Source organism: Trachurus trachurus (assembly GCF_905171665.1).
Source record: "Trachurus trachurus genome assembly, chromosome: 19".
Lineage (NCBI taxonomy): Eukaryota > Metazoa > Chordata > Actinopteri > Carangiformes > Carangidae > Trachurus > Trachurus trachurus.
In genome coordinates, this window is record NC_139913.1 from 21,536,907 (window position 1) to 21,564,889 (window position 27,983).

At 42.2% G+C, this 27,983-nt stretch overlaps 1 protein-coding gene across 5 annotated transcripts; it reads left to right on the forward strand.

The window, feature by feature from the left end:
• Positions 1–27,974, forward strand: rab11fip3 (RAB11 family interacting protein 3 (class II)). Of its 5 annotated transcripts, none has more exons than XM_083993965.1 (14): positions 1–655; positions 6,543–6,636; positions 9,441–9,517; positions 12,378–12,550; positions 16,615–16,815; positions 19,945–19,980; positions 20,130–20,223; positions 21,016–21,260; positions 22,156–22,237; positions 22,358–22,495; positions 22,597–22,752; positions 23,751–23,891; positions 23,986–25,009; positions 25,057–27,974. In XM_083993965.1, the coding sequence occupies exons 1-13, from the start codon at positions 182–184 to the stop codon at positions 24,097–24,099; spliced, it is 2,025 nt and encodes a 674-aa protein (XP_083850091.1). In that variant the 5' UTR covers positions 1–181; the 3' UTR covers positions 24,100–25,009; positions 25,057–27,974. The 5 variants fall into 5 exon arrangements, with proteins under 5 accessions (XP_083850091.1, XP_083850093.1, XP_083850092.1 ...); XM_083993967.1 differs by having other exon boundaries at positions 23,986–25,005; XM_083993966.1 differs by having other exon boundaries at positions 23,986–25,001.
• Positions 27,975–27,983: the final 9 nt, after the last annotated feature.

Genomic DNA, 27,983 nt, shown 5'->3' on the forward strand with positions numbered 1-27,983 from the left:
AGGAGCTGCTGCTGTAATTAGAAATCTGACTTCAGAGGAGCAAGGTGAGAATGACTCATTTTCTCTGGGTTTGTCAGCTGAAACTTCGTCGCTGACGGCGCCTGCGGGTGAAGATGCTGCCTTCGTGGAGGGTGGTTTCACCAGCGAGAGTTACTCTGTGGAGAATGTGTCTCAAGATTTGATGGAAGAGAAAATTAGTTCTGAAGCCAAAAGTCAGGGGAATGAGGCTATGGCTTTGGATCTGTGCTTGACTGCTGACGAGGTCCACGATGAGGAAACATGGGACTTGAAACCACAGGAGAGCGCGCAGGGTGGAAGTGTTCCCGATCCACCGGCCGAACAGAGGGAAGAGGAGACGGTGATGGGCACTAACCAGCTGGAGGGATCAGATTGTCATGAGGACTTTGATTTTTCCGTTCAGGACTTGAACACTTCTTCTCCTGAGGCTGGATGGACTAGTGAGCAAACTGGAGACACTATTTCCCTCTCTAAGATGGTGGTAGATGACTCACTGCCAATAGTTTCAGCTGTGAACACAAGGGAGGAAGATGTCTCCCCACTAAAAGCCGTCTTCGACGCTCTAGACCAAGATGGAGATGGCTTTGTTCGCATTGAGGAGTTTATGGAGTTTGCTGCTGCCTATGGAGCCGATCAGGTGAGCTCCCTTGTTTTTCTGTCGTTTCCCCCCTATCATAAGGAGGCAAGCGCGTGGTAATGCATGCTGAGTGCAGTTCTGTGTAAAACCATATAAACCTCCATATACGTAAATGATTTATTATTGATTTTCTGCTGAAGCTGGAAGAGCTTCCCGCAAACAGCGCTGTTTTAGTCACTCAAATGAAATCCATCTGGCGGATGTCACTTGACTGAGTTTTCTGTGATGTCACAACCAACTATTTTTTTTGTCATTTAATGTGAACTGAGTAATGCAGCCAATTCTAGAAATATTGCCTGATAGTTCTCTATGAGGAATTTATATGGATCATCACTGTATAACTTAGTTTAAATGAGTTTTTTTCATTGCACTGCATCAGGTGTGTGTTGGCCCTGACACATAATAAAGCAGAGGTAACTCGACCCCTGCTTGGGTGTCGTCGTTGTGTTGCTCCACAAAGCAGCTCTCAACAGACACTGTAATAGATTTGGCCAATACCACTGCGTATTGTCAAAACCATGGCCGGATTAGTTCGTTGTCTATATTTGGTGAGTGTTCAAGAGTGAGGATTTGGGTTATCATGGAGATAAGTCTGTCAAGCATATTGGCTGTAATGAATTCTGTCAGGCCTGGAACTCCTCCATATGTCATATGACAAGCACTCATCTTCCCATTTGCATATCCTGTGGTTTGGGGATAATCTCTTGTGAAATGGCTGATGTTTTCTCTCCCCACCCATGACACCCGCCCATTTGTTGCGTCTCACCCTTTTGGACCAATCCCCTTTACATTTTATTTGTGTGAGATAACATTTTAGGTATTCACACATCAGTAAGTGAAAGCTACTAAACTCAAATCCTTTGAGCACGATGGGTTTGTGTGGTTGTCTCGTCTTCAACCGAAAGTTGAATTGAAAGTACAAACATTTGGCTCAGATCTCATCTCATACACTCCTGAGTAAAGTAATGACTTCAGTTTCTTTTCCTGTCAGATGTGTTTGTTGCAGGCCTGCTCAGCTGTTTACAAGAATCACACTTGGCTTTAACAAGTGATCACACCTTTTGCATTGCCCCAGTGAACATGCATACGTCTTTTTCAACTAGGTGTGGCTCTTTTTGTTTAAAAGGCCATAATATCCATCTTGTCACTTACAGCCTTTAGTAATCCATTAAAATAAATATGCCCCTTGTGGTTTGGAAATGTTGATATTAGGTAGATTCAGGCAATGTAATGCATTCAAGAATATTAACCAGCTTAATTTGAACTATTTTTTGATGAACTTTGAACATGGCTTTTGGGTGAGCATGGGTCCTCCACACACAGAGCGTGGGGCTGGCTCACTAATGCTTTTTAATCCCTTCTCTCCCAGTTCAAAGCGCCTCTATTGCCCCTGATCTGTCCCGTGTCTAGCCGTAGATATCTGTGGCTCCCCAGGCAGGGAATTGTGAAGGATTAAGAGTAAAATGTATTTTCCTGAGTCAGAGGGACTTCATGGTTTGGGTGCTGTCCACCAAACTGCCCATGACCTTGTTTTGAGGGACAAAGCGGGTTCTTTGTCATGTTAGTCTAATGTAAATCAGTTCCACCTGTTGTGCAACCAGGCAGCGCTACAAGGTGTTGCATTAACATGACACTGGGTGGTGTTTTTTTATTTCACAGGTGTGGTCTGTTTTTACTGTTATTCCATGATGTTTGGTTTCTGGTGGACTTCTCCTCCCAAGTATTGAGATCCCGGCCACTTCCTTTGGATCTCAGCTTCTCAAAGGTTTCCTTGGACCTCTAACCAGATTGTTCAGATTGATAAATTGCGTCTTTGTTCATGTTTAGCTATCGGATATCTGCAGGCGCCAATACGGGCCCTTAAAGGAAACTCCTCTCAGATTTCTGTCCTTCCATGATCAGAGACAGACAGGGGCTCGGCATGTTTTGCCTTTTTTTTTTCATTTCTAATAAGCAAAGAGGCAGCAGACAGACTTATCTTCAGAATTTTTGGAATGTTATATAATGCCCGTAACCTTTAAGTGGATTTGGCATCCATTAGCTGAACTCCAGGTCTGATCTAACAAGCTCAACACACACACATTACGATTGTGTTTTTTTTTTTTTTAGCAGAGGTAGAAAGTGCGTCTCTCTTCCCGTATCAGTTTGGAATACATGTGCTAATGTGCTTTTCATATTTGGATAAGCTTTACCCTGACATATCCTTGTGTTACTGTCATCTGGAGATAAAAGTGGTTTGAATAAGCTCCACGCCTGGACGGCTCTGATTAGTGAAGTTTCACTGTGGACCGTGGTGGAAACGCACGCATATTGGCAGCGTGGTTGAGAAAATAAGTTATACTGATTCAAAAGGACATTCATAAATAACACATGGCCAGTAGTGACGTAAGCCAAGTGGAGGTGGGGTTTGGGGCTAAGGTCAGGATGTTATATGGAGGTTTATTAGCTGGAATTATTTGAGAGCGCAGCAAGCAATATGATATACTGATTATTTTTTTTATTGTGTCTGCAACCTCCATAGATGTTTTGTGTATTCTCTTTTGGCCGAGTGTTCCAGTAACCTTTGTGTTTGTACTTGTATCATCCCAATTTGGTTAGGAGGGCTAGGAGCATGCATTGTGTGATGTGTACCTCTTTGCAAATGTTCCAAGAGTCTGCTAGACGCAGCAGGAAGGTATTCATGAGGTATTTGCATGCACGGTCAGCTGATACTTGTATGCTAAGCATGCAAATGTTTTCTCCAGAATTATTCCAGGAAATGATAGTGACTACTGTATGTGCATGCACACATGTCATCTGGAGGTGACCACATCATGTTGAATCTTTAGGGAGAACTTCAACTTAACACCTCATGCAAACTTCAATTGACAAGCACTTTCTCTGTAAATCTGTTCCATAAGTTGACAGATATATTTTACAAACGGGAAGTTTATTTGTGTCATCTAGATGTCAAATAGTATTGGATATTTCCCAACTGCATTGGAAACACTACGAACTGTTGACCTGCTGTTATCTGTGCAGGAACTATCCACTAAGATGTTTTGATGAGTAACAGAGGAAAAAAAGTGAAATGTCCTACAGGCATGGCCCAAATCTGTTAATTCAGCCACTGAAAAGCCCTTTCCAACCACTTCTGATTTTGACCCCGATTCACAAAAGCCATTCTGAAGCGTATTGTGGTCGGGTCTCCCCTGTCAGTCGTCACTCCCAGCCCTGCTTTAGCCAGCCTCCCACCCCTCACCCGCTGCTTTTATGTACTGCCCCCCTAATCCACAATGGAATGTCCCATGCCCTGAAACGTCCCCTCTCTTGAGTTCACTTTTAGTGTGCGTGTGGTTTTTAATGATTTATATTCAAAAAAAAATCAGGCTGCCTTCTTCTTCCTCCACTGCTCACCCGCCAGGCTTATGATCATGGTTATCAGAGTTTTGTGTCAGAACTATTGTGAAATCCCCTCCGGGCAAGACTCCCACCAAAGGGTATTCTTCTCTATGGGGTTATGCACAACAGTGGTCTGTGTGGAGGCGGTCAGGCGTGCCCCGGCACTGATTAGACACAAATAGAGGAAACAGAAAAACCACAGTGCCTTCACTGCTCCGCTAAGCAGTGAAACTGGCAGAGTTGCATTTGAATTTAGCTTTTATCTCGGCCTCATCGCTGCCTCTGTGCCTGTTAGGTGCGCAGTATTACATAATGAAAAATTAATGATAATCCTGTGAATTACATTTTTAAAAACAAAGGATGTTATTTTGAATGAATTATTTAGTATCTGGAAAACCAAGGACTCAAAAAATGAGCAACAAAAGGCACAAAAACAAATACATATCCAGATAAATAGGTGTTGTATAGAGTTGTATTGTTTGCCAGTTGAACAGCTGTGTTGAGGCTTTCCCAGGATCTCAGGGGGCAAATAATGACTGAACTGAAATCAAAGTCACCTTTTAGTTTTTAGGTTAGACCTAGGAATAGCCAACAGGCTCTGCTCACAAGACCTGAGGGGCCTGGCACTGCTGTACAGACTGAACCACTCAGATATAGGCCATGGATAGCCTCCACAGAGAAGAGAATTTACACTGCTCTCATTGCTGCGACTGATAAAGTCTTTATAGGCAGTTAATCGTCCCATCAGTTTTTTAACTGCACAAGATATAACTAGTACTTACTCACTTCGTATTAAACCGTTATGTAAAAAAAGTCATCTGGAACACAGACGCCGAGTTGACTCCTCAGTCATACCTCAGTTTTCTCACCTCACTCAGCAGAGGTGTTTCTGAATAACCGCCTGGAACAAGATCGTTTCCTGTGATGCTTCATAGCGAAATCAAAAACTCAGGAGCTTTATTTAAACGGCACACCCACACATTTCTTAAAACAAATTCAATCAGTGAAAGACCCAGCCTTTTCTTCAGATCAAATTCTTTAGCATGGGAAGGTTTTTACCATAGCAGTGATTGGAGTGGGATGTACTTCGATTCCACATGCTAAACTTAACACTGCGGTGCTTACTGTACCACCATTCAGGGAGACCAGGCACCTCCCCTCCTCTCACTAAATACAGCTGGGTTGAATTCAAGGAACCCAGATCATAAGCCACAGGGGTTGTCAGAGTCAGTTTATTAGGAGTTTTTCAGCCCTCTCAGCCTCCTGAGTCGAAGCTCAGCGTTGCTAAGCAGATCAACTCGTTTCTTTTTTTTTTTTTTACTGTGTAACTGATATAAAAAAAGTGTGGGAGAGCGAGGCCGCACACAGAATGAAAGTCTCGGTGAAATGACCATGTTCGCATTGTGTGCTTCATTTCTCGAGGAATAAGCGAGGAAAAACCACAGAAACCACACCCGACATACTCTCACGCTCCCTCCCAGCTAATTTTGTCAGCGATACATGCCTGAAATTATCCTGTAATAATGGGTTAGCGTAAATTTGCGCTGGACGAAATTTGACTTAGTCTATTATTTGTGTAAATAGGTTTCGATTGCAAGGCGCCACCGGTGACTCTGCAGATATATAGCCACATATCTAGTTCCAGGGTCAGGTCTTGGAAACCAGCTCATAATAAGACAGCCAACATTACTGGTGCAATGTGCCAAGGTATTCATACAGGTGACGGCGCTCTCAGTACAGATCAGATTAGATTTAATTTCAATACAGTTAATTAATTGTCAATCTTAGGAAATTGTTGATCCAAGGTTCACTGTTGTGTTTTTTTTGTATCCTCTGAGGCCCTTTAGTTACAAGGCACACTTTCTCTTGTTGCCAGGTAACTGACTGTAGGAGCATACAGTATGTAGGTGCACTTACGTAACCCATTTAACACATGAGTGCAGCAGCAGAAAAAGCTATATTAGTTCATATTAAAAATGTACATGAATTCAAGAGTGGTGTAAAAAAAAAAAAAAAGTGGGATTTGTTTAAAAAAAAAAAACGTTTTTTTTTTTTTTCTTTTTGTTTTCTTGTGATATACAGAGAGTCGGCACCTTATGTACACTTTAAAGTCCGTGTAAACCCACTAATGCTCTGAATCCAGTAAACTCAGAAACACTTGACATCTGCAAAAGCTGCTTTTGCTTCTTGAGCTCAGAAGTATTTTATTGCTGACTTTTTGCTCCCGTAATGAAAAGTGTCATGTGAATGAAGTGAACTTGGGAATTAGGTCTCAGTAGTTTTTATGTAGCTAAAGCACTTTGTTCTTCTGCCTGTGTTGTGCTTCTCCACTGAAGTCAGTAATCAAACATTGCAACGAGTCAGTCATTTTCCCTGGAAAACTTCCCCCTTACATCATGTATTACATCATCTACGCAACCCAAATGATAGGGCTATGGTGGAACGTTTCTTTTTCAATTACCAAGATGAAATTAGATCTGAATGTTGTGTGACTTTTATCTTTCAGGTGAAGGATCTGACCAAGTTTTTGGATCCCAGTGGCCTGGGAGTGATCAGCTTTGAAGACTTCCACCGTGGAATCTCTGCAATTAGCAATGGAGGTGAGTCATCGGTTTCATTTATTTGAAACTGCATGTGTGTGTGTCTCTGTGTCTCCACAGCTATTGAAATTCTATATATTTCTCAACCTGGTATGCCATGTAAGCCAACCACCTCATTTACTTATTTTCCGTGTAAACTCTTAACTAAATATCCCCTATATGGACTCAACTGCCATGTTGTCTGAGACTCTGGAGATTCTCGGCATTAAATACATTTTGAAGGCTACAAGTTATCTGTTGTAAGATCATATAGGCTTTTCTGTTTCTTCCTTATATTGGCCAACCTGCCGTGAAACTAATTCTCCTGTCAAGAGTGCCTCAGCAGCAGATTCTTGCACCTACGTTTAGTCTCCAGCATCTGGTTCCACCGCTCTGTATTCCCCATGGAGCCAAATATTGTTATCAACACGGTATGTTCACATCCATCGTTCAGCTGAGGTGAGGGATTTTAAGAGGAAAGGCAGAAGACTGACCCAAATTCTTTGTAACTGGAATCAAAGTGCTGTTATTCTTTCTTTAACCAGTTGGTGCCCTCCTGTTCCACATTATATTAAAAAACTGCTCCAAGGTATAAGGGCACGTATAGTATTTTACCCTTAAAATGTGCTTTTCTTTACTCTTAGTTCATGATTTGGATCAGACCGACAGTTATAGCCGCAAATATATAAATTTGAACTTTTGTCCCTTGGTCACAACAGTAGGTGAAGTGTACATGACAGATCAGCAGTTTACACACACCCTGGCTGTGTTGACATACTGCACAGGTTGTGGTGATGTCACCTCAGTAGTGCACTGTTTGCCTTGATCCACCCTGCATATTGATTTGAGGAACTCTTTCCCAGGGCTTTCTGGGTTGCACAGCTCTGGTTACTCAGACCATGAATAAGTCATGCACCGTGGATGCACCGCATGAGATACACAGACACATGGGCTGATTGGCGAGGTTTCAGAGCACGACAGGAGTAGCAGAGAGATGGGGTTGGACAGAGTCCTATTCACCTAAATTATTTACTACCCCCTTCTCTCTGCCTTGCCTTCTCTGTTTCCCTCCCTCTGGTCACTAGTTGCAACTCAGTGTTTTCAGATTGATGAAACACTGGTACTGGTTTCAACAGAGTCTGTGAAAGAAGCTCTTTACTATATGTTGCCAAAAGCCTTAATGTGATGGCTATTTCACAACATAGGCATCTGAAATGATCAGCCACCCAAACAGTAAATTAATGTCTTCACTTTCCTCATTTTGGAAAGGGTGTGTTTTAATAAAGACAGGCCTGCCAGCTATGGAAATGCCTGGTCCCCTGTAGTGGCTCTGGCATGTCTGGAACAAAAAATAAAAAAGTTGGTCTAGAAAATATCTGTGTCTGATATTTTGAGGATATGCCAGGAGACTGCCGGTGTGTCGCTGAAACAGAGCCTACCTTCGCTCAAACAGCCCCGTCCAACACAGGCTCATTTCACACGAATAGCCCGCAATGTGTACGAGTCTCGAAGAGCAACGGGTTGAATAAGACCAAGGGGAACCAAAACCCTCGGGGTTACTGGCAGCCTTCGAGAGCACTGTTTGCGTTTTGTTCTCTCAGTAGGGTGCTATTCACAGCTCTGTTTACTAGATACAGGAGCCATAGAGGCTGATGGGACTCCATCTTGTTGGTCTGTCTCAGGTTACACTACTTTTCTGCCGGCCCTTTAAACAGAGGCCTGTATTGACAGTTTTTAAATTGGATATGAGGTACTTCTTGTCCTTTTTTATTGTTTTATTTTGCCCATATCCGTCTAGTATTACTGTACATGGTCTAGCCCTTGTAATACGGAGTGTAAAAGTTACATAAGGTTTACTATCACATCATGCTCAGATTGCTGACTGTAAATATGGGTACAACAGGTAGGACACAAAGCTATAAATGTGCTGATTATATAATTGACTTGGAGGCAGAAATATTAGTTTATCAAACATTGGTATTATTTACAGTCAACTTGTTAATGGAATCTTTTTTTTCATCAGGGGAGAAAAAACTAAAGATATAACAGCATTTCTTGTTCATGTAAAAAAAAAAAAAAAAAAAAGAGCTCCAGAACTCCTATCAGGTCAGATTTGAATATTGAGTTAAATAATCCAATTGACATTGTTTTTTAAAGCAAATGTTAATTTAAGAAATGTAAAAACACCTTAAAGTTCTTTAAGGTGGAAAAATAAAACATTTAATTATTACCAAATTATGAAAATTAATTTAGCCTACCGTATATTTAACTCGTATATTAAACTAAGATCATTAATCTAATGGGCACTCTTAATTTAATAGACATGTAACTGAACATTAGATAAAGTAATACAGCTCATGATTTAATATATATCCATGCTCTCTCATGGTCATTTAATCTATTAAAGAAAAGAAAATGTTATGGTTGTGATTTGTACTTGCTGACAACACATGCGTATTTGATAATGAAAAATGCATATGAATTTTTTATCATGCATATTCAATTATTAGCGTTTTATTTTCAGTTAAATGATGCATGATGAAGTGTGGAACTAATCTGTGTAAGAATTCCACACATGAGGAGCATAATTTCAGATGATATCCTTATTTTAATGTATAAAGCATTCACTTAATTTTCTGACTTCTACTGTTTGATATACCTACAGTCACCTCCTGTTCTTATCTTCTGCATCATGGCTGCTTGTTTGCTCATGGACGTTGGTACTGTACACTCCGGCCTTGTGTTTGTTGAGCCTCCTTCGCTGTTTGACTTGATGTGTTTATTCTGCACACATTAAACCGGTCCTCTTCCTCTTGTATGTGCAGGACCGGAGCCACAACTCTACGGCGAGAGCTACAGTCCGGGGGATGGAGCTGTGGGCTGTCCGGAGGAATACGACGAGGTGAGGCACCGATCAAGATTCTTTTTTAGCTTCTCTCTCTCTCTAGCTGTGCATGTGGCCCAGTTGTTTTGCCTTCAGTTCCCACTGGCGCACACAACAGGACAGTGTGAAGGTCACATGCTGACCTCCCCGTGCACTCTCACTCGTCCCACTGTAATTCACCGAGTGGCTTGCAGAGCTATCATTACCACTCTGTGAACGTTCCACAGACTGAACACCCTGGTTTGGCTGACACTAAATAGCATCTGGCAGGCTAGGCTTCGGAGTATTCTTTGACAAATATTGGATTAGCTGGAATGTGCGAGAGTTTTTACATGCGTGTAGCTCTGTGTTTTTACAGTTGTGGTGAGCATATGTGGAATTCCTGTCTCCTCTTGTGCACGCAACTTGTATATTTAACCATCATTGTTGCCTGCCTCCGCAAAAATTGAAATTTTTCTGCTATTGTGTGCACTTCAAGCACTGTAGGCCTGCGGCTGTTGTTACAGCGCTGTGTTGCACAGCATTAGCACCCTCTCTTGGTAATGTTTAGTGCAAACTCATCTACTTCAGTCAAGAGTGCAAATGAATTCCCTCCACTTAAATCCATTTTACTGGCTGCATGAGTTGATCACGCAACACATAAAAGCAGCCTTGTTGCAACAGGCCATTCATGTATTATAATTGATGGCGCACCATCAAGTTGAGGGTGAAATTTAGATAATTGGAGTCACCACAGATGCTAAATGGTCTGGATGTTAAATTGCATGTGTCTAAATGAGTTAATCAAGAGACAGATCTTCCTTTTTGGAGTTTCCTAACGGTGCATAAATGATGTGTGATAGAGCTGAAAGACCTGATTTGAACAGTTGAGTTTCTTGAGATGTTAACACTAATATTAATAGTAGCAGGGTAGTGGTTTTTAGTTGAGGTCTAATTTATGCTATGTTTGTCACATATGACCATTTGCTAAACTGTTTTGTGTGGGCTTCTGCGCTACACTTTTGTGTTGCAGTTTGCTCGGTGTTTTTATTTCTTGAAATATTTTTGTTTTTATCTGTTGTGCAGTTAAGCTGAAACAAATGTATCAGAAAGTGGCCACAAACATACGTCGGTTTATTCCACAACGGAAAATTAGCCGTCAGTCTGAACCAAGGGGGCAAAATACCCTGTTATTTATACATTAAGCTTTTTTTCCGCAGAAAATATTCTCATAGGTGTAGCTGCTGTTTACTGGAACCCGTAGGCAGAGTTTTGGGGAAGTTTGTGCATGTTTGAAGTAGTTGCCACACCTGTGTCCATTGCCTTGTTTTTCTCTTGGGTTGTTGGCAGAAAAGGGTTCCCCTCTCTCAATGGCTGTGCTGTTCGAACTCTGTTTGCTTTCAAAACAGGCAAGGTAAAGCTGTAGAGCTGAGGCCGGGCATAAGAGAAGAGCAATGCCCCGTCCGCCCCATTTTTTCCTTTACTTAATATTTTCTTCCGTTGCTAACTTTCACATTTCCATCTCACATTTGAAATCATAAATAGAAACATAACAGCAGTAAAAGCGGCATTTACAGTTATTAAACTCTGCCTCTTAGAAGTTTACAGCTTAACAGCATGTTAGTTTTGTATTGGCACACAGTCACGTCGTTATGGCAGGTTGCTGTGATGTACAGTACAGTATGACTGTCATTCACCCTGCTGCCTGAGACATGTAGAACATGGCTTAATGATTTATACTGTGACACTGGGCTGGGAAGTGAAGCTCCCGGGAGCCAGCAAAGATTAAACAGTTATTCAGCTGATCGTGTGCTGTTTTAACTCGGAGCAGTCGACTGGGTGCTACAGCTGACTTCTGTTGCTCTTTGGACTTTGTCTCTTGTCTCCACCCCTCTGACCACCCAGCAGAGCTGAACGAGGTGTTACAGTATTTTCCATCTTTCCAACATACTCTCGCTCACTCTCCCTGAGAGTGACTGTGAGGAAGCGTAAGTCGGAGTTATTAGGAAGCTCTCATGGCAGGCCAGCTTTCCTGTCACTGAGACCGGACGGAGAGAATGGTCCTGGGCATGGTGGACAGCCCTCTGGGCCCCGTGTCCCCTGGCACTGCATTTATAATGGTATGTTTATGCTTTCCAACGTGACTCGCCTGTCTTTTTCTTCATGGCTCCTTTTTATAGTGCTGATACCTGATAATGTGTCTGTAGTCGCCGGTAATGTCAGATGTTGTTTTTTTGGCACGTGTGGTTTAGTGTTGAGCATTTGGTGTTTAGTGCTGGGAAAGCCTCGGGCTGACTCGTTTTATTTGAACTCATTGCTTGGAGGTGTTGATGCAGCAGGTTTTGCTTGGAACAGCCATCTGACTCACAGCAGACTCTCTGGTCTCTGAAGGCTGTTTATGCTCTGTGCTTTGTTTGGTTGTTGGAGTAATTGGCATCACTACCAACTGGCCAGACCTGTGGATTCAAAACAGACCATCTTTGAAATAGCTGCTGTTTTGTTTTTTTGCAAGGCTTTGATCAACCCATAGTCGACTTGATAGTGCTGATTTTACTCTTTATTCTGTAGAGCGTGTTGAAATGATACAAGATACATAGTTTGTTTGTATGAAGACATTAAACATAAGACTATTTATTGATGCCACACATGGGAAATTTGGTTGTTACAGAAGCATACAACAAGAATGATGTTACAGTAGCAGCTTGTTGAACACTGCTTCTTTGTTTGTGCTCCTGTATTGGAGCAAAGGAAATAAATACAGTGTACTTTTCATACATTCACATTCATGCACTGTTTTTACCCTGGTGAATTATTCCTATCTGTACTATGGATATTTACAACTGTGGGGGTACTGTACTAGTGAGATTTGCTTATCATTGTTCTGTTTCCATTACTGCAGCAAAATGAGGTGACGGACAGTGCATACCTGGGCTCCGAGAGCACGTACAGCGAGTGCGAGACCTTCACCGATGAGGACACGGGGGCGCTCGTACCGCCGGAGATGCACGAGGATGTGGAGACGGACAGCGGCATCGAGGCCACGCTGCACGACCCGGAGGATGGCGGAAACAGGTCGGTGTAGATTTCACCCCCCGGCCGCATTCACCAAGACGCACAAGTCCACGTTACGTAACGAGAAGCCAGGTTGTGCCCCCGAGTGACTTGTCACGCATCATCATTTTTTTAATCCACTTGTCATGGAAACCAGATCAAGGTCATAATGCTGTTCAGATTCGCCGCTGGCTACATTTACCGTTAAATGTGTGTCAAATCTCCTACTAAGGGTTAGCTGCCCTGCGCTGACCTTTCACACACATCACGTGGTTTACCAGTCTTGTGTGCCCAGTGCTGGATCACTCAGGTTCTATTTGGGTCACCAGACAGGCAGATTAAACCACAGCGATAGACAGCCACAACTTTATTGACCTAGTGTCTTGAATTCCTTTAGATGCACCAGTGTGTTCGTCAGACATCCAGTACTTCACTGTTATTCTGTATTTTATCTCCTTGTTTTGTCCTTAATTGTCCTTTTTTAAATGCAGCTCCTCGTGTCCTCATACACAATGCATTGTCACAGGCAGTTTAAGGTTTCCCATTCCCACAGGGACATACGCTGTTGATGTTTTCTTTGAGGCTGCACAGGAAAGCACATTCAGAGATAACTTGAAAAGTACAAGCATGAGAAACCTTGAACACAAAGTCCCTCCATAATTCAGTCAATGTCAGTTCGTCCTAATGGTTTATCGTTTTGTTTGTGATGAAAATAGACTGAGATCTGCTCATTTTCTCAGAATTCTCTAGTTATGACCTGTGTTGTTAATGATTATAGTAAGTTAAATATTTTTAATGTTTAATGTATCCACTCCGGCTTTGTGTTGCACTGTTATTCATTTGTGTAAAGTGACGATGAGTTAATGAATATGAGACAAAGACTGGGTTCTGTGATTCTGATCAGTTTGAATCATCCTCTATAGACATGATTAGGGGTTGAGTGTGCAGTAGTTTCTGACTACTGATGTGTAAAGGATCAACAGAAGGGCAAGGATAGAGCCTTTTCTTTAATTTATCACAGCTTCACTATAAATAAAATACTGTTTTAGTTTAGTCTGTTTTGGAAAAGAGAGCTCCAGACACTGGGAGATGATTTAAGTGCAAAAGAAGCAGGACCACATATTATTATAATAGTAACGTGTGTCATTGATGAGCGTAGTAGTGAGTCACTTTGAATCAGAAGGGCAGTAATGAACTGTGGGTGTAGCTCACTGTCCATTTTTTATCAGATAAGTACGGATGAGTAGAACATTTCACACACAGATCAGACTCTCTTCGACATGTATCTTCTTTTCTCTCGTTTTGTTTGGCTAAAGATATTGACTTCTTCACTGTGATTGGACCAGTTAAGTCTTATTGTTAAAGATGCTGCAGATGAGTTCCCATGTGTCTGTAGGGGTGTTTTTGTTGATATAGTATTCAGGGCAAACACAAGGGAGGAAATGCAGAGTAAGACCTTTGCTGACTGTGTGACCTGTCTCTCTGGCCCGATGACGGATTGTAGTGCTCCGCCTGACATGGATGTGTTTGGACTTCCCATTCCCTGATTGAGCCTTGAATTCCAGGAAGTGTTGAGTTAGCTTTTTTTTGTTTTCCCTTTTTTCCCTCCTTTCTTTGGCATGGGCTAATCTGATTCTCTCCCTTCGACTCATACCATTGCCCCGCTAAGTCTACTGCTGACTGGAACCTAACGCTAATACCCTATGACTGTGACCTTCATATTCTCTCACTTCAGCAGTGTGTTTACTGATAAGTAAGGAAGTCATCATTGCTTACTCCACAAATACAGTTGATTTATCATTGATTTATGCTGGTCTATTTCCTGACTATCTATGAATGGAGGTAAATTTTTAAACTAGATTTACCACCTTGTTGTCTGCTTCTGCCACTCGGACTAATTTCAGATTACATCAATTGTTTATTCTGAACCATTTAAGATATAATTGTTTGAATTTCTGAGGTTACCGTGATCTTCATTTCACCAAAGTTTAATCAGTTCGTCCTCGAGTTTATGTGGACTTTTGTGACAGTTCCTCTGAGGAACTACTGAAATATCACATTCACTGGGCCAAAACTGTGTTTTGTGAAGTCGCCACTCCCTTGACCTTTGACCTTTGACCTCCAAAATCCAATCAGTTCATGTTTCAGCGAATGGTTGTGCCAAATTGAAAGACTTTCTCTGGAGGTGTCACATGGATATTATCTACAAGAGTGGGACCGACGCCTTGTTGGATGGACCCAAAAACAATGAGCCTCTGGCTCCAGCTGTCTCTGGTGTGGAGCCATTATTAAACACATGGGCCTGTTTCTCACTGCTAAACCTTTTAAAGTTGTACTCCAGCACAAAAAAAAACTCTTAGCTACTTACAGTGCTTAAATGTTGACTGTGAGTAAGTGAAACAAAAAGGCGAGTAACTGAACAGAGGTTTTGCCAAAACACTCTGGTTAACCGAATGAACCCTAGCCGCAGTCTGCAGCCACATAAGACATAATCAGAGTTGGAGAATATGCGCTGGACTGGGGATTAAGAATCTAACAGGATTAGCCTCCCCCACCCCCCTCTGTTTTACCCCTGTGTCCCTGCACACATTTGGCCCTGGGAAGGTCAGCAGGACTGTCTGCTGGTCGTTGCTTAGCCTCAAATCTGATTAACCCACTCACTCAGTCCACCCTTTCTGGTACAGCCTCAAGTCTTTTGGGAGGCACTGAGGATGCACCATCAGTCATGTGGCGTTGTAGAATGACAGCTCATTAGCACCACAGAATTCGCCTTTTGAAAAGGCTGGACCCCCCTCCTTTTTTTTTTCTCCAAGCGGGAGAGTCTTGGTTTTGTTTTTAAATCGGTGTAACCTGTGAAGTTTCAGGATTCCACTCTGGTTGTCTGGAGTTTTGACTCCAGGTGCTCCACGGCTTTCACGCCAGGGCAGCAGAGGGAGTTTAAAGATGCGTTCCCTCTCGTCACCATCACTCTGTGTGAGGGACCTCAATATGGGGCCAAGTAGTAAGAACTTGAGTAAAGGGTAAGTAGCTTCAGAAATGCTTGTTGTACTACTTGTAAGGAGTTGAGCCTCATGTTTGTTCAGGGCATTACTGCAGCTGATACTGTGGTGCTGTCAGATTTAATAAGGCCGATGAGTGGCCAGAGTCATTTGTCGGACAGATTCTTATGCGAGTTTAGGTTTTCACACTGTAAAATAAGGCAGTGCTTTAGCTTTGAATTAGACAGATGTTACCATTTTTATTGTAAACAAGCAAAATGGGCTTTGTCACCGTGTGCTCTGACAGCAAACTTTTGTGCTGATTTGGACATCCACGTCCTGTGTGTGTGCTTAAGACGTCCAGCATATATCCTGCTGGACGACAGGAAAGGCCGGCTTTCCTGTTCAATGAACATCAAGGGGCTTAAGCTGTTGTAACACTATCAAATTCACGTTGTGTAAGATAAGAAGCCAGAAGCCAGTTATGTTAAAGATGAAGTCAGCTCCGTCAGGCATGACCCGCTTCAGACCCCACAGAAGGCTCCTCTGATGCGTCTGAAGTGTTGCCATCGTGGTTTTGCATTACCAGCGAGACACAAAACATTTTGTTTCTGCCAAAGCAGCCTTTAGGATTAATGTGAATTAACAGATTACCTTTGAAGACAAGTGATCGTTGAACTTGTCCAGATTGCTGTTCTTCTTGAGGCGGGAGGGGGGGGATTAATTATACTTGTGTGGGATTTACAGTAGGCTCTAATCATTTCCAGGATTCTGGGTCCAACACCCCAACCTCACCACCGGTTGTCCTTTTTTAGAGCTTGTTACCCAGATACCTCAACTCAAACGCTGTTGCTATGTTTATATTATCTTTCAAACTGAGTCAGAAGATGGGTTTAGTTTGGTTTGGCTGAAATTGTGGGTTCTTAAATGGGAAGTTATGCAGCTTTTTATAGCTGTTCCGGTCGGTCATCCATTTATATGCCGTCTAAACATGACACATTTTCCCCTATTTTCAGCCAGGACCTAAAGTTAACTGTACACTGTTGTTGGTATACACAAGCGAGCCCACACACTAACACAGCAATCCATTCTTACGCATCCCCGCAGGTTTTCCCTGAACTCTGAGCACCATAACCACTCCCTGGTGACGGTCATCGGCGGAGAGGAGGAGCACTTTGAGGACTTTGGTGAAAGCAATACCTCAGAGTTGCTACTGGAGAGCAGCGTGGAGGGGACGGAGGGGGAGGCCGACTCCTCTCTGGTGCAGCCCCTCGAGCAAGTCAATGGCTCCTCACTTCTGTCTCCCAGGTACGAGCTTGTCTGGACATCCCAAAGGTTATTTAAGTGATGTGAATATTAATACAAAGTCGCCACCAGGCTGTCACATAACTTTCTCTTTTTATGAGTCCCTTCCTGATAAAGGCGGTGAGACACTGTTACATTGTCCAAGCCCCAAATGCCACTGTGTTCATTCTTCAGAGAAAATGTTTTTCCTATGACAAAGACACTGAGGTCAGACTCTGATAAGAGCTATCTGGAGACGTCCTTCACACCCCTATCTGATGAAGGACAAGATAAATGCAGTGAAAACAAAAGTTCATTCTGGCAGACTTAAGATATTGAAATAGCAGATATTTGGACCAATTCTCCTCTAAAGCAGCCAGAGAGGATTTGTCTTGTCTCTCCATCAAACTGTTGGGTGGCGTCTGTTGCCAAGCGTTCCGGGACAGGCAGAAGGCGGTGGTTTTGTTGTGTCGAGTTCAAACGCCTAACAAGATTTGCCTTTTGAGCTTCAGTAGAACAGGCACAGGTTGACTTTAACAGGGAAAAGACAAACACCATAACACACAGCCATTGACATACACACATACATACTACTCTTTATGCCACACTTGGTTTTGTATTGAAGCCCCCACTGTAGCCTTTTCCCAGTCATCCCTCCTCCACCCCCTCCTCCACTTTTTTCATTAGAGACACTAAGCTGGCTAATGCGTAATTCCCACTTGGGTGATATTTTCATGATTTGCCATGCCAGGAAGCTTTTAGCAGCTAACTGCCCAGTTGTTGTTTTTTTTTATCCCATTGACAATATGGAAATAAGCTGATCATTGAAGTACACTACAGTCTCTCTGTATATTCCTTCTGTTATGTATTCATCACTATATGGTAGTCAACATAGCAAAACACTACTTGCTTATATGTAATATGATGTTTGGATAATGATCCTTATGTGATTTATGTCTTGTTAGCACAAAGTAGTAAATTGATATATTCAAGAAAAAAGGACAAATCTAAGAATAACTGGTAAACCTCTAAATTATATATTAATCAAATGTATTATGTAATCTTTATATTACATAATTTTGTAACATAATATTTTTTGAAACTGGAGAAACTGTGAAAAACTACATCACATACAAGTTGAGCTCAGATTTGCCTGCTTCTTATGTTGAGTAATATATCACACATGCGCGCACACACACACACACGCACACACACACACACCAAACTGCATCCCACTAACTTCACCCACTCAGTGTGAATGCGTCACCATGTTTTGAGCCGTTCGTGCTCAGTGTTGGCGCACGTTGCCGTCCTGCCTACACACACACCCCCGTTGTTTATCAGTCTACATATCGCAGCACTTCTTCGACAACATCATTGCAGCATTTTTTATTTTTTTAAACAAAGTTAATCCCTCACACTGTCAGTAGAAGACGGTAACGGTGCATATGACCATCAAGTGACACTCTCTTTAAAAAATCTGCTGTGTAAAGGCAGCATTTCTGCCGACATTAACAAGAACCTGTGCCAGTCGGTTGCATAATTCAGACGTGACTCGCTTCCTGAATGAACAATCAGCTGGTAGAGGTGATGTGAGGAGAGGAGAGGAGAGGGTACAGACTTCCCAACAGCAAAACACGCAACCATATGTTTAATTTATTGTGATATTTTTAAAGAAATATTCAGGATTCTGTTGGTTGGTTGGTTGGTCGGTCTGGGCTCTCTGTAAAAGACACCAAGGTTGAAAAGAGAAGAATGTTTGGCAGCAGGGAAAAATGTTATCAGCACCGAAGAGGGATCAACAAATTCTTTTCTCCGAGAATGTAGAGTTTCTATCCAGGAAACAAATCACGACCACACTTGCACAGTCTGTTTCACGCCGCCCCCCCCCTCCCCCTCCCACCGAAGCTCTCAAACTTTTACTCTTTCAAACTCTTCTATGAATTTCACTAACACCTCCTGCACCCTCAGAGGTGTCCTGTCCCACCTCAGTGCACCAACACCAACACCACCCCCTCCTCCTCCTCCTCACCTTCCCTCCTTTCTTGTCCCACCTTCTTGTCCGTCACTCACCACTTCCTCCTCCTCTTCCTCCTTGTTTTCCTTTTTCCAGTGCACCTGCTCCTCTCCCTGACTGCTTTCAGAGCTTCCTCAGGGAGGAGGCGCTGGACTTTTTCTGTAGCCAGTGTCACAAACAAATAAGTCGTCTCGAGGACCTCTCCACTCGCCTCAATTTCCTAGAGATGACTAGGTAACACATCATTCACCACCCGCTCCGACTGTAAGCTGTGTGAATGTGTTTGCAGTGCTGAATAGATACAGTAATCGCGCATGTCCTCATGATGTTTGCATGCATGCTGTGTTGGACTAGCAACGACGACAGTGTGTGGTTTGTCATGTTAGCATTTATTGATGGAGAAACTCATTTAAGGAATTTCATTGGTTATGTTGCACTTTTCAGATGGATTCCTTCCCATTCTTACCATCTGCTCAAATTGTCATTTGTCACTCATACGCAATAAACATGCTTTAAGTGATTAGATTGATTGTACATTTTTAGTCCATTTGAATGAGGTTGTAGAAGTGTAAAACCCAGGTACACAGGTGAGTGGTGTGTATTTCATAACCATCATGCTTCATTTAAGTTGCTGCAGAATGCTGCTAGGAGAGTGAAGCTTCTCAAAGAGCCTGCTTTGTTTTATCAGGACAAACATGCTGATCCAGGATTACTGACCAGTAGCTGTATTACAGAAATTACTAACTCTCAAATCCTATTTCATCTGTTTTCTAACTGTTTAACTTGAGAATATAACTCATTTCAAAAGAATTAAGACATTATAAAACTCCAAATTGAAATAGAGTTTTAGTAATGCAGTCTGTTACAGGTCCATTAAGCAAAACCAATCCTAGATCAGAATTTGTATAGTTTTTGTTTGCTGCTGTGCTTGTGTTAGATTGCTGTGATGAGTGAATATTTTCTAGCTGAAGTTTTGTCTAAAATAAGTGTAGTAATAAACCCCCATCAGGCCCCTTGTTTACTTTAATGGGGCCTATTCTCCTGTCAAAGAGAGGGCCATCAGGAGATGGTGTCTCTTTCCTTTATCCCTTTTCTCTTCCTGACCATTTTTCCTGTTGTTCTGTCTCCCCATCCAGCGCTGGCAAGAGGCTGTCCAGCAAGAAAGTAGCAAGGTAAGCGAAATAGTTGCAGTAGGCAAAGTCTCATATTTCTTGTGTAATTGTAATGGATCGTTGTGTTTGGCATAACAGAATGGCAGTTTGTCAAATGTCAAACGGCTCCAGGGAGTTCTGATGTTCTGATTTTTCCTGTCCACGTGCAGACATCTCCTCCAGAACAGCTCCATGACTCTGGACACCATGAGCGACTTGACGCGGGACATCCTGGAGCTCGCCGACAATGACATCACAGACAAGGTGAAAGCTGTTTTCACCTGTAACACGGTTATTAAAGGGATAGTTCACCCAAAATTGAAATTTCACTCATTATCTGCTCACTCTCATGTGGACTAAGGGCTGGGAGAAGTTTCAGAGTCCTCCGTGGCTTCTCTGAGTTACAGGGGGTCTCGGCGTAGCAGTGCATGTCCATATAACGGTTGCAAATGGATACCAACTGTCTTCGTAACAAAAAGACACACCAAAAAACATCCAAATACCTCCATGCTGCTCGTATGTAATGTCCGTCTTGTATTGAAGCCCCGAAATGCGAAATTGTCCTGAAAAAAAATTAAATAAGTCTATATTTCAAGCTTGTTTGTAGTGGAAGCTTCTCGAAGCTCCTCTTCCCGGTTCGTCAAATTTGGACGAACTGGGAAGAGGACGGAACCGGGAAGAGGAGCTTCCGCTACAAACAAGCTTGAAATATTGACTATACAATTTCGCATTTCGGGGCTTCAATACAAGACGGATATTACATACGAGCAGCATGGAGGTATTTGGATGTTTTTTGGTGTGTCTTTTTGTTACAAAGACAGTTGGTATCCATTTGCAACAGTTATGGACATGCACTGCTACGCCGAGACCCCCTGTAACTCAGAGAAGCCACGGAGGACTCTGAAACTTCTCCCAGCCCTTAGTCCACATGAGGGTGAGTAGATAATGAAATGAATTTCAATTTTGGGTGAACTATCCCTTTAAAGAAAAGAACTGTAACAACAACACATTGAAAGTTTTTGCCTGGCTAACTGTGAAGGGTTTTACCTCTCCCAGGTGCTCCTCCTGGAGCGTCGAGTGGCGGAGCTGGAGAAGGAGTCGGAGGCGTCAGGGGAGCAGCACACGCGGCTGCGCCAGGAGAACCTTCAGCTGGTGCACCGGGCGAACGCCCTGGAGGAGCAGCTGAAGGAGCAGGAGGTCCACGCTGACGAGCAGCTACAGCAAGACACTCGACGACACAAGGAAGCCCTGAGCAAACTGGAGAGGGAGAGGGGGCTGGAGCTGGAAAACCTGCAGGCCAGGTCAGCACATGATGCCCCAGCTGCTTTTATGATATATGTATTTAGATTTTCAAGCTGCCTCTAAAAGATATTTATTTTAGTCTACCAAGTGTTATAATTCAAATACGATGCTTTTTTTTTTACAGGGTTCTTACGGATCCTTAAAAAGTCTTAAGGCATTGAATTCATTAATCTAAAAACAAGGCCTTAATTGGCATTAAAATGTCTTAAATCGATTTTTCAAAGGTCTTAAAAAACACTTGATAAGTGGGATTTTATGGTTGTAATTAGTCTCAAATCTCAAAATAATTGGTAACATTCTGACAGAGAAGTTAGTGGCGGCCGTCACTGCTAAATTTCTCACCGCCACCAGCTCCCAAATCAGTTTCCCCCCCCCCCCAATCATTCATGTAGCAGTCACTTTACCTTGGACCTTTTTTTTTTTGCATTTGTGTTTATTGTGAGAATCGGTCTTAAATTTAATTTCAAGTGGCATTAAAAACATCTTAAAAAGTCTTAAATTTAAGTTCGCTTAAGCTGTAGGAACCATGTTTTAATTAGCCATTGAGATGTGTTTGATACTGGACTATTGTGATAATTTATAACCAAAAACTCACCAAAAACCATCCAGTGTGATTCCCCTGATAATTTTAAGGTTGTGTTTATGGTAATTTAATTTAATAGCACATTAAAAACACATTTGTTCATTTCATTGTGATGGTTGACTTACCATTTGTTGGAGAAATGGTGCGTCCATACTGCCCCCCTCTGGTACTTATTTGCCACTGAACATGGTACAACATTGTCAACCATTAACAAACAATGCAGCTGTTTCATGCATTACTTTGTGGTTACACTATAACTTCTTAATGTGAATGTCTAAACAGTGTACATTTTGTTTGTTTTTGTTCCTCAGGCTGCAGCAGATGGACGAGGAGAACAGCGAGCTGCGGTCCTGTGTTCCTTGTCTACGAGCAAACATCGAGCGACTAGAGGAGGTGAGAGCAATAATACTGTATCTCCTCCTTCACTGTGTTTTTCTTTCCTCTGCCTCATATTGCAATATTTTTTTTTAGAAGTTCCAGTCTTCATGTTTCTTTTTTTCTTTTTTTTTCCAGGAGAAAAGGAAGCTGCAGGATGAGGCAGAAGGCATGAGTGACAGGCTGAACGACGAGATGGAATCCAGAAGGAAAATGGGCGACAAGCTGAGCCACGAGCGCCACCAGAGCCAGAAGGAGAAGGAGTGCACACAGGAGGTGCAACTGGTTTCTCTGTGTACAAAACAAACCTTGAAAGAAGTGTATATGACCCCAGTTGACTTTACTAACTGACGTCTCTTGATTTGTTTCTACCACAGCTAATTGAAGACCTACGTAAACAGCTGGAGCACCTACAGCTGTACAAGTTGGAGGCCGAAGCAAAGAGAGGGCGCACGCCTGGCGCGGGGCTGCAGGAGTATCAGACGAGGACCCGCGAAGCCGAGCTGGAGCAGGAGATCAAACGACTCAAACAGGTAGCACCAAACATTCAGAGTTCTCTCCGTTCCTCTGCCTCCTCACTCATTTTTTTTGTAGCATTTGATTCTATCGCTTGCAGTGTTGTTTTCGTTAACGATGACGACGAAATATTTCATTGACGCCCCTTTTTTTCATGACGATAACGAGACGGTGACGAGATAAACATGGCTCTCTGATGACAAAAACATGATGAGACGCGTGTGAGTTTTCGTTGACGAGATGAGAACGGGCGTAAATGTTAGTGGTCGGGCTGCGATTGCCACTAAATTTCATATTGTGGATTGTCATTACTCTAAGCTTCACACGTTTTATAAAAAATAGAACGACGCTGCTGAGACGAGCCGCGGTGCGCCCGGTGCTTGTGATTAGAGCGGCAGAGATCAGCTCCGGTGACCGCGGTGCTGCCGCTCCGCTGATGGGTGGGTGGTCAGACGTTCAAAATGCACGACATTTCTGCTTATTGTGCGTGTAATCTGTCAATTAAAATCAACAAGTATCTGCAACGCTGCTGCATCCCATCCTTGTGTGGTCACGACACGCCCACCACCTGGCATGCAGCGCACATTCTGCTCAACACACCTGCCGTCACTCGACGAGAAGATATATGGACGTATTTTAAATATAATCCAGCAGAAAAAAACCTGAATGCACTAGGCTACTGTTACCACTTTATCTGTGTGTAGGCTAATGCATACCTAATCCTTAGACCATAAAGTATTCACCATTGGGTGGAAACATTATGTGTAAAACCATTCCTTTATTGAATTAATTTGTTAAAAGACTTTTTTTTTTTTTTACTAAAACTGACTAAAACCTTTTTGAGTTTTCGTCGACTAAAACTATCACATGTAGAAATGACTAAAATTGACTAAAACTAATAAGTATTTTCGTCAATAAGACTAAGACTAAATCTAAAATGCCTGCCAAAAACAACACTGATCGCTTGATATGACGGTGTTTTATAATGCGTTACTTTTGACTCGTCCCCCTCCAGGACAACCGCAGCCTGAAGGAGCAGAACGACGAGCTAAACGGTCAGATCATCAACCTGAGCATCCAGGGGGCCAAGAACCTGATGTCGGCCTCCTTCTCCGACTCCCTGGCAGCTGAGATCAACTCTGTGTCTCGTGCAGAGGTAGGTTGGAAATATTAAAAACATATTTACTGTAGGACCAGTCTGCCCTTTCTGTTTCAATCCTCCACTGACTTCTGTCTCCCTGTCAAAACAGCTGATGGAGGCTATCCACAAGCAGGAGGAGATCAACTACAGACTCCAGGACTACATTGACAAAATCATTGTGGCCATCATGGAGTGCAACCCCTCCATCCTAGAGGTCAAATAGACACCATGCAGCCAGAGGGGCCACTTGGAGTGACTCTGTCTCCGATGACTGTTTAAAAAAAATATCAAGACTTGGCTAAAAGAAAAACTACCAAGAGAGGATGTAAAAATATTCAGACATCACTTTGGTAGAGGGAAAAAAACAACAACAACGCACTCAAGTTACCCCTTCTCCCCACCCTCACCCCCACTCAAAAAACAAAAAAACAAAACAAAAAAAGGAAGAATTAAAGATTTTTTTTAGAAGTCCATGGCTGTCAGTGAAAAATAAGCTATTTTCAGTTAGATATCCCCTGAGTGTGTACTTATTTGTGAGTGGTATGTGTCAGCCCTCCTGAAAACACTTGGGTTCTGGTGACGTCCATGTATTTGGCTAGAGGGACCTGAGTCTCCCCCTTGTGAGAGTGAGTGAATGTGTCAAATGTGCGAAAGAAGTCGGTATCATCCGGAGTAGATATCTACCCCATCCCTTTCCAAAAATCAAAGTGTCAATGTTTGATCGAGCTAAAAAAAAAAAAAGAAAGGAAAAGAGAAGAAACAACGATTAGACAATTATACCTAAAGGCCTTAAATGAAAGGTGATCAAAAGGATACACTCATTCTGCATATCATAACATGCCTCAGTTCAGTCGGTGGGCTGTGACGTTCCTGATCCAAGCTGAGTCGTGTTTTAATCATGAAAGATGAAGCCGTATGAAGCTGCGGGTCGGGAAGGAGACAACTAGACTTTGTCTTTAATAAGTTAAAAGCTTGCAGTGCTGCCTACCAGGCCCTATAACAGTGTGGTGTGTCCTTTAACCAAGTTCAACTGTCTTTCCAGGGAACCCAAGTGAGGGACATTTCTAGGGTTTGGAGGATGAGAAATGCCCGGAGGGTGATGTGTGTGTGTGTGTGTGTGTGTGTGTGTGTGTGTGTGTGTGTGTGTGTGTGTGTGTGTGTGTGTGTGTGTGTATGTGAGGTGTTTGATTTTTTTTTTCTTTTGCTCTGTGTTACTTAAAGGTTTTGAAAAAGCTCAGTGACACTAGAAGACACGGCCGTTCTTCAAAGTCTTAAGTCTCCCACCTGAAGGAACGGCCTGGCTTACAATGTGCTTCATCTCATTTTATTTTTACAATGAAACAGGGTCCCAGGTGCTCAGGTGGGCTGGACACCTCCAGTGGAAAATCACTACATTTCCCATCACTCCCTGGCACAAGCGTTAACTTTTCCACCTCGATGTAGACTGACTGACTGTAACCGACAAACTATAATCACATCATCACTTTGTAAACTCTCCAGACACTTGAATTAAGCATGAAGGGAAACTGACGAGTGACTCTGGGAATTGTAGTTTTATTTTTCTAAGCACAGCCCACCTGATCCCAGTGTTCTCTTGCTGAGTGAAAGTGACGGAGAGCAAGCTGATTCAGGTTTCCAACTGTTTGTTTTTTTTTCTGTTTGCTGCACAAAGTGATGTGAGGTCAGTAAAAAATGACACTCCGGAGGTTGTATGTGAAGAATCAAATGGTTGTACTTTGCACTAAGGTTTGTTTTTGATTTCTGTATTGTTGTTGATAAAACTGTTAATTGTGAAGGGATCAGATGTAAAAAACAATTGACGATATTTTGAAGCCCATACGAAGATGAAAGCACGTTGGATTTGTTTCATCCCTCTCACGTTTAAGATGAAGGAAAAAACATCCAAAACACACTATTCTTAATTCCATGTTGAATTAGAAATATTCAAAAATACTAAAAAAAAAAAAAAGAATATTAGTTTTTTTTTAGCCAGCAGGAGTTGGTCTTAGCTTATTCCCCGGATATTGGCCAGTTTATTTTTCCAGCAGCTGATCTGTGTAATATTGAAGAGGGATGGCAGACTTTGGTAGCAATAACGCTTGGCAGACAAAGTGGACATTGGTGGAAGGCAGATGAAACAAACCTGCTCTTAATTTCCTCTGCTGAAGTAACATCTCCATCTTGAAGAATGATTTTTTAATTTTTTCTTCTTATTCGTTGGACTGATGCCGTGTTGGTCGGTACTGTGCAGCCTCGGTGCTGTTAGACATTTCCTTCTGACTCAGAAACTGAACATACGTGTCGGATTAACCCACCTGATATCTTGATGGATTTCTAGTTGAGGTCGGGGAGGTTGTGTTTCTTTTTTCTTCTTTTTGTCCAAACTAGCACAGCGGTCTGCACCAGTATGCTGAGAAGAAATCCTATTTTTCACCCTGTTCACCTCTAAATCTTATCTCACTGCTCTTCACCTGCCACTCCATGGAAAAATGGCCTTGGATGTAAATGACTTGTACATGTAAAGTTTTTTCTACACTCATTCTAGATTCTAGGTATTTTTATAGCCAGAAAAGAAAAGAACATTTCTTTTTCTTGTCTTAAGCTGAGAGACAGCTGCCTGTATTCTTCTCTAGCATGTAGCGTGTACAGTATGTTTTTTTTGTTTTTTTTTCATTTTCAATCACATGCAGATATTTATTCATCATTCAACACAAACAACAACTCACACTCTGTGATCTGTTCTGCTGAAGATATATTTGTACATTTTTGAATTCACAAGGGGAGATCACTAATTCACAGTCAATAATTCTGTGGGAGAAGTTGAACTTACCTGAACTAGGACACGTTTAAAGCAAAAGCATATTGTCCTCGTCCACGGGAGAGTCTCCATCAGCTTGAACAGGAGCTGCTCAGACTGGTCGTTTGTCGAGGTTGTCACACTCTTCCATAATGCTGATGTGGCTTTGACCCCTTCAGGGTTGCGATTTTTCTTTTTTTTTTTCTTCTTTTTTTTTAGATCAATGGCAGAGTCTGCAGTTTCTACTGTTGTCTTCCCAGATGGAGTCAGGTTCTGCATGGAAACACTGATATTTATTGTATATCTCTGATTCAGTTGTTTTGACCTGTGTTTTGACTGACAAATCATATGCTATAATATCCATCAGTGGGTTGTGGGTTGTGAGACCTCGTAATGTCAGCACATGACACCTAATAATGGCATATCCAGGCTCGCTGAGTCCAGCGTCCTTTACCCCAACAGATTATTTAACGCTTGATTCCTTAAATTAATGAGTCATTTATGCTGAGAAGGAACTGACTCTCTCCCTGCTTCATATCTTACTGTCAGCTCTCGACAGATAGTTTGAGGACTTACATGACTGGCAACAGAATAACTAGACAACAGGTGAGACAACAGAGCTGATGATACATTCCCTCTTTGCAGGGCTGAACGCGATTGCACTTTAACCAGATCCAATTTCTCCATTTAAACCCCTGCTTTCCAAATGACCAAAGACAGACATTTGAACCTAAACTGATCATTTTATCTATCAGGGTCCGCGATAACACTTTTGGTAACACTCGCACTGTTCTAACAAATCACAAATTGACAGACTCTCAGCTTTGTCCTGAAAGAAACCGGCCTGCTAGTCTAACACTGTGCCTCTGTGTCTCAAACTTTGCCTCTAAACTAACCTGATGATGAGCCCTGGGAAAAGCACTGACCACATGACTGTCAGTTTGTTAAACTATAACGATGAAACCTGAACTGTAAATATGAATTGTCATTTTTGTGAAGTTATCTTTTCTCTCTCTCTCACGCTCACTTCCAGTGTCCAAAGAAAGTTTGCTCAAGGCACAAACATCACTACTGGAGTAGTGCATGGCTTGCCATTATGTGACATGGGAAGATAAAAAGAGAATATTGTAGAAAAGAGAAATTGTAAAAGTTAAATTTATTCCTATTTTCAAAAATAAATGTATAAATTATAACAGTATTGGTTACAGCTGTATATTATTTTTGAAGATCCCCAAATGATCTAATCCTAATTGTTATTGGGGAAATATAATTTCTGTCATTGTAAAAAGAGAAAATTTAAAGGTAAGCAG

Bases quoted from the DNA above. Each gene is read 5' to 3' on its own strand.
- rab11fip3 (XM_083993965.1), top strand. From the start codon at position 182: ATGGAAGAGAAAATTAGTTCTGAAGCCAAAAGTCAGGGGAATGAGGCT. The intron at 20,224-21,015 runs GTGAAAGCTGTT...TACCTCTCCCAG, and splicing joins ACAATGACATCACAGACAAG to GTGCTCCTCCTGGAGCGTCG. The intron at 21,261-22,155 runs GTCAGCACATGA...TTTGTTCCTCAG, and splicing joins CTGGAAAACCTGCAGGCCAG to GCTGCAGCAGATGGACGAGG.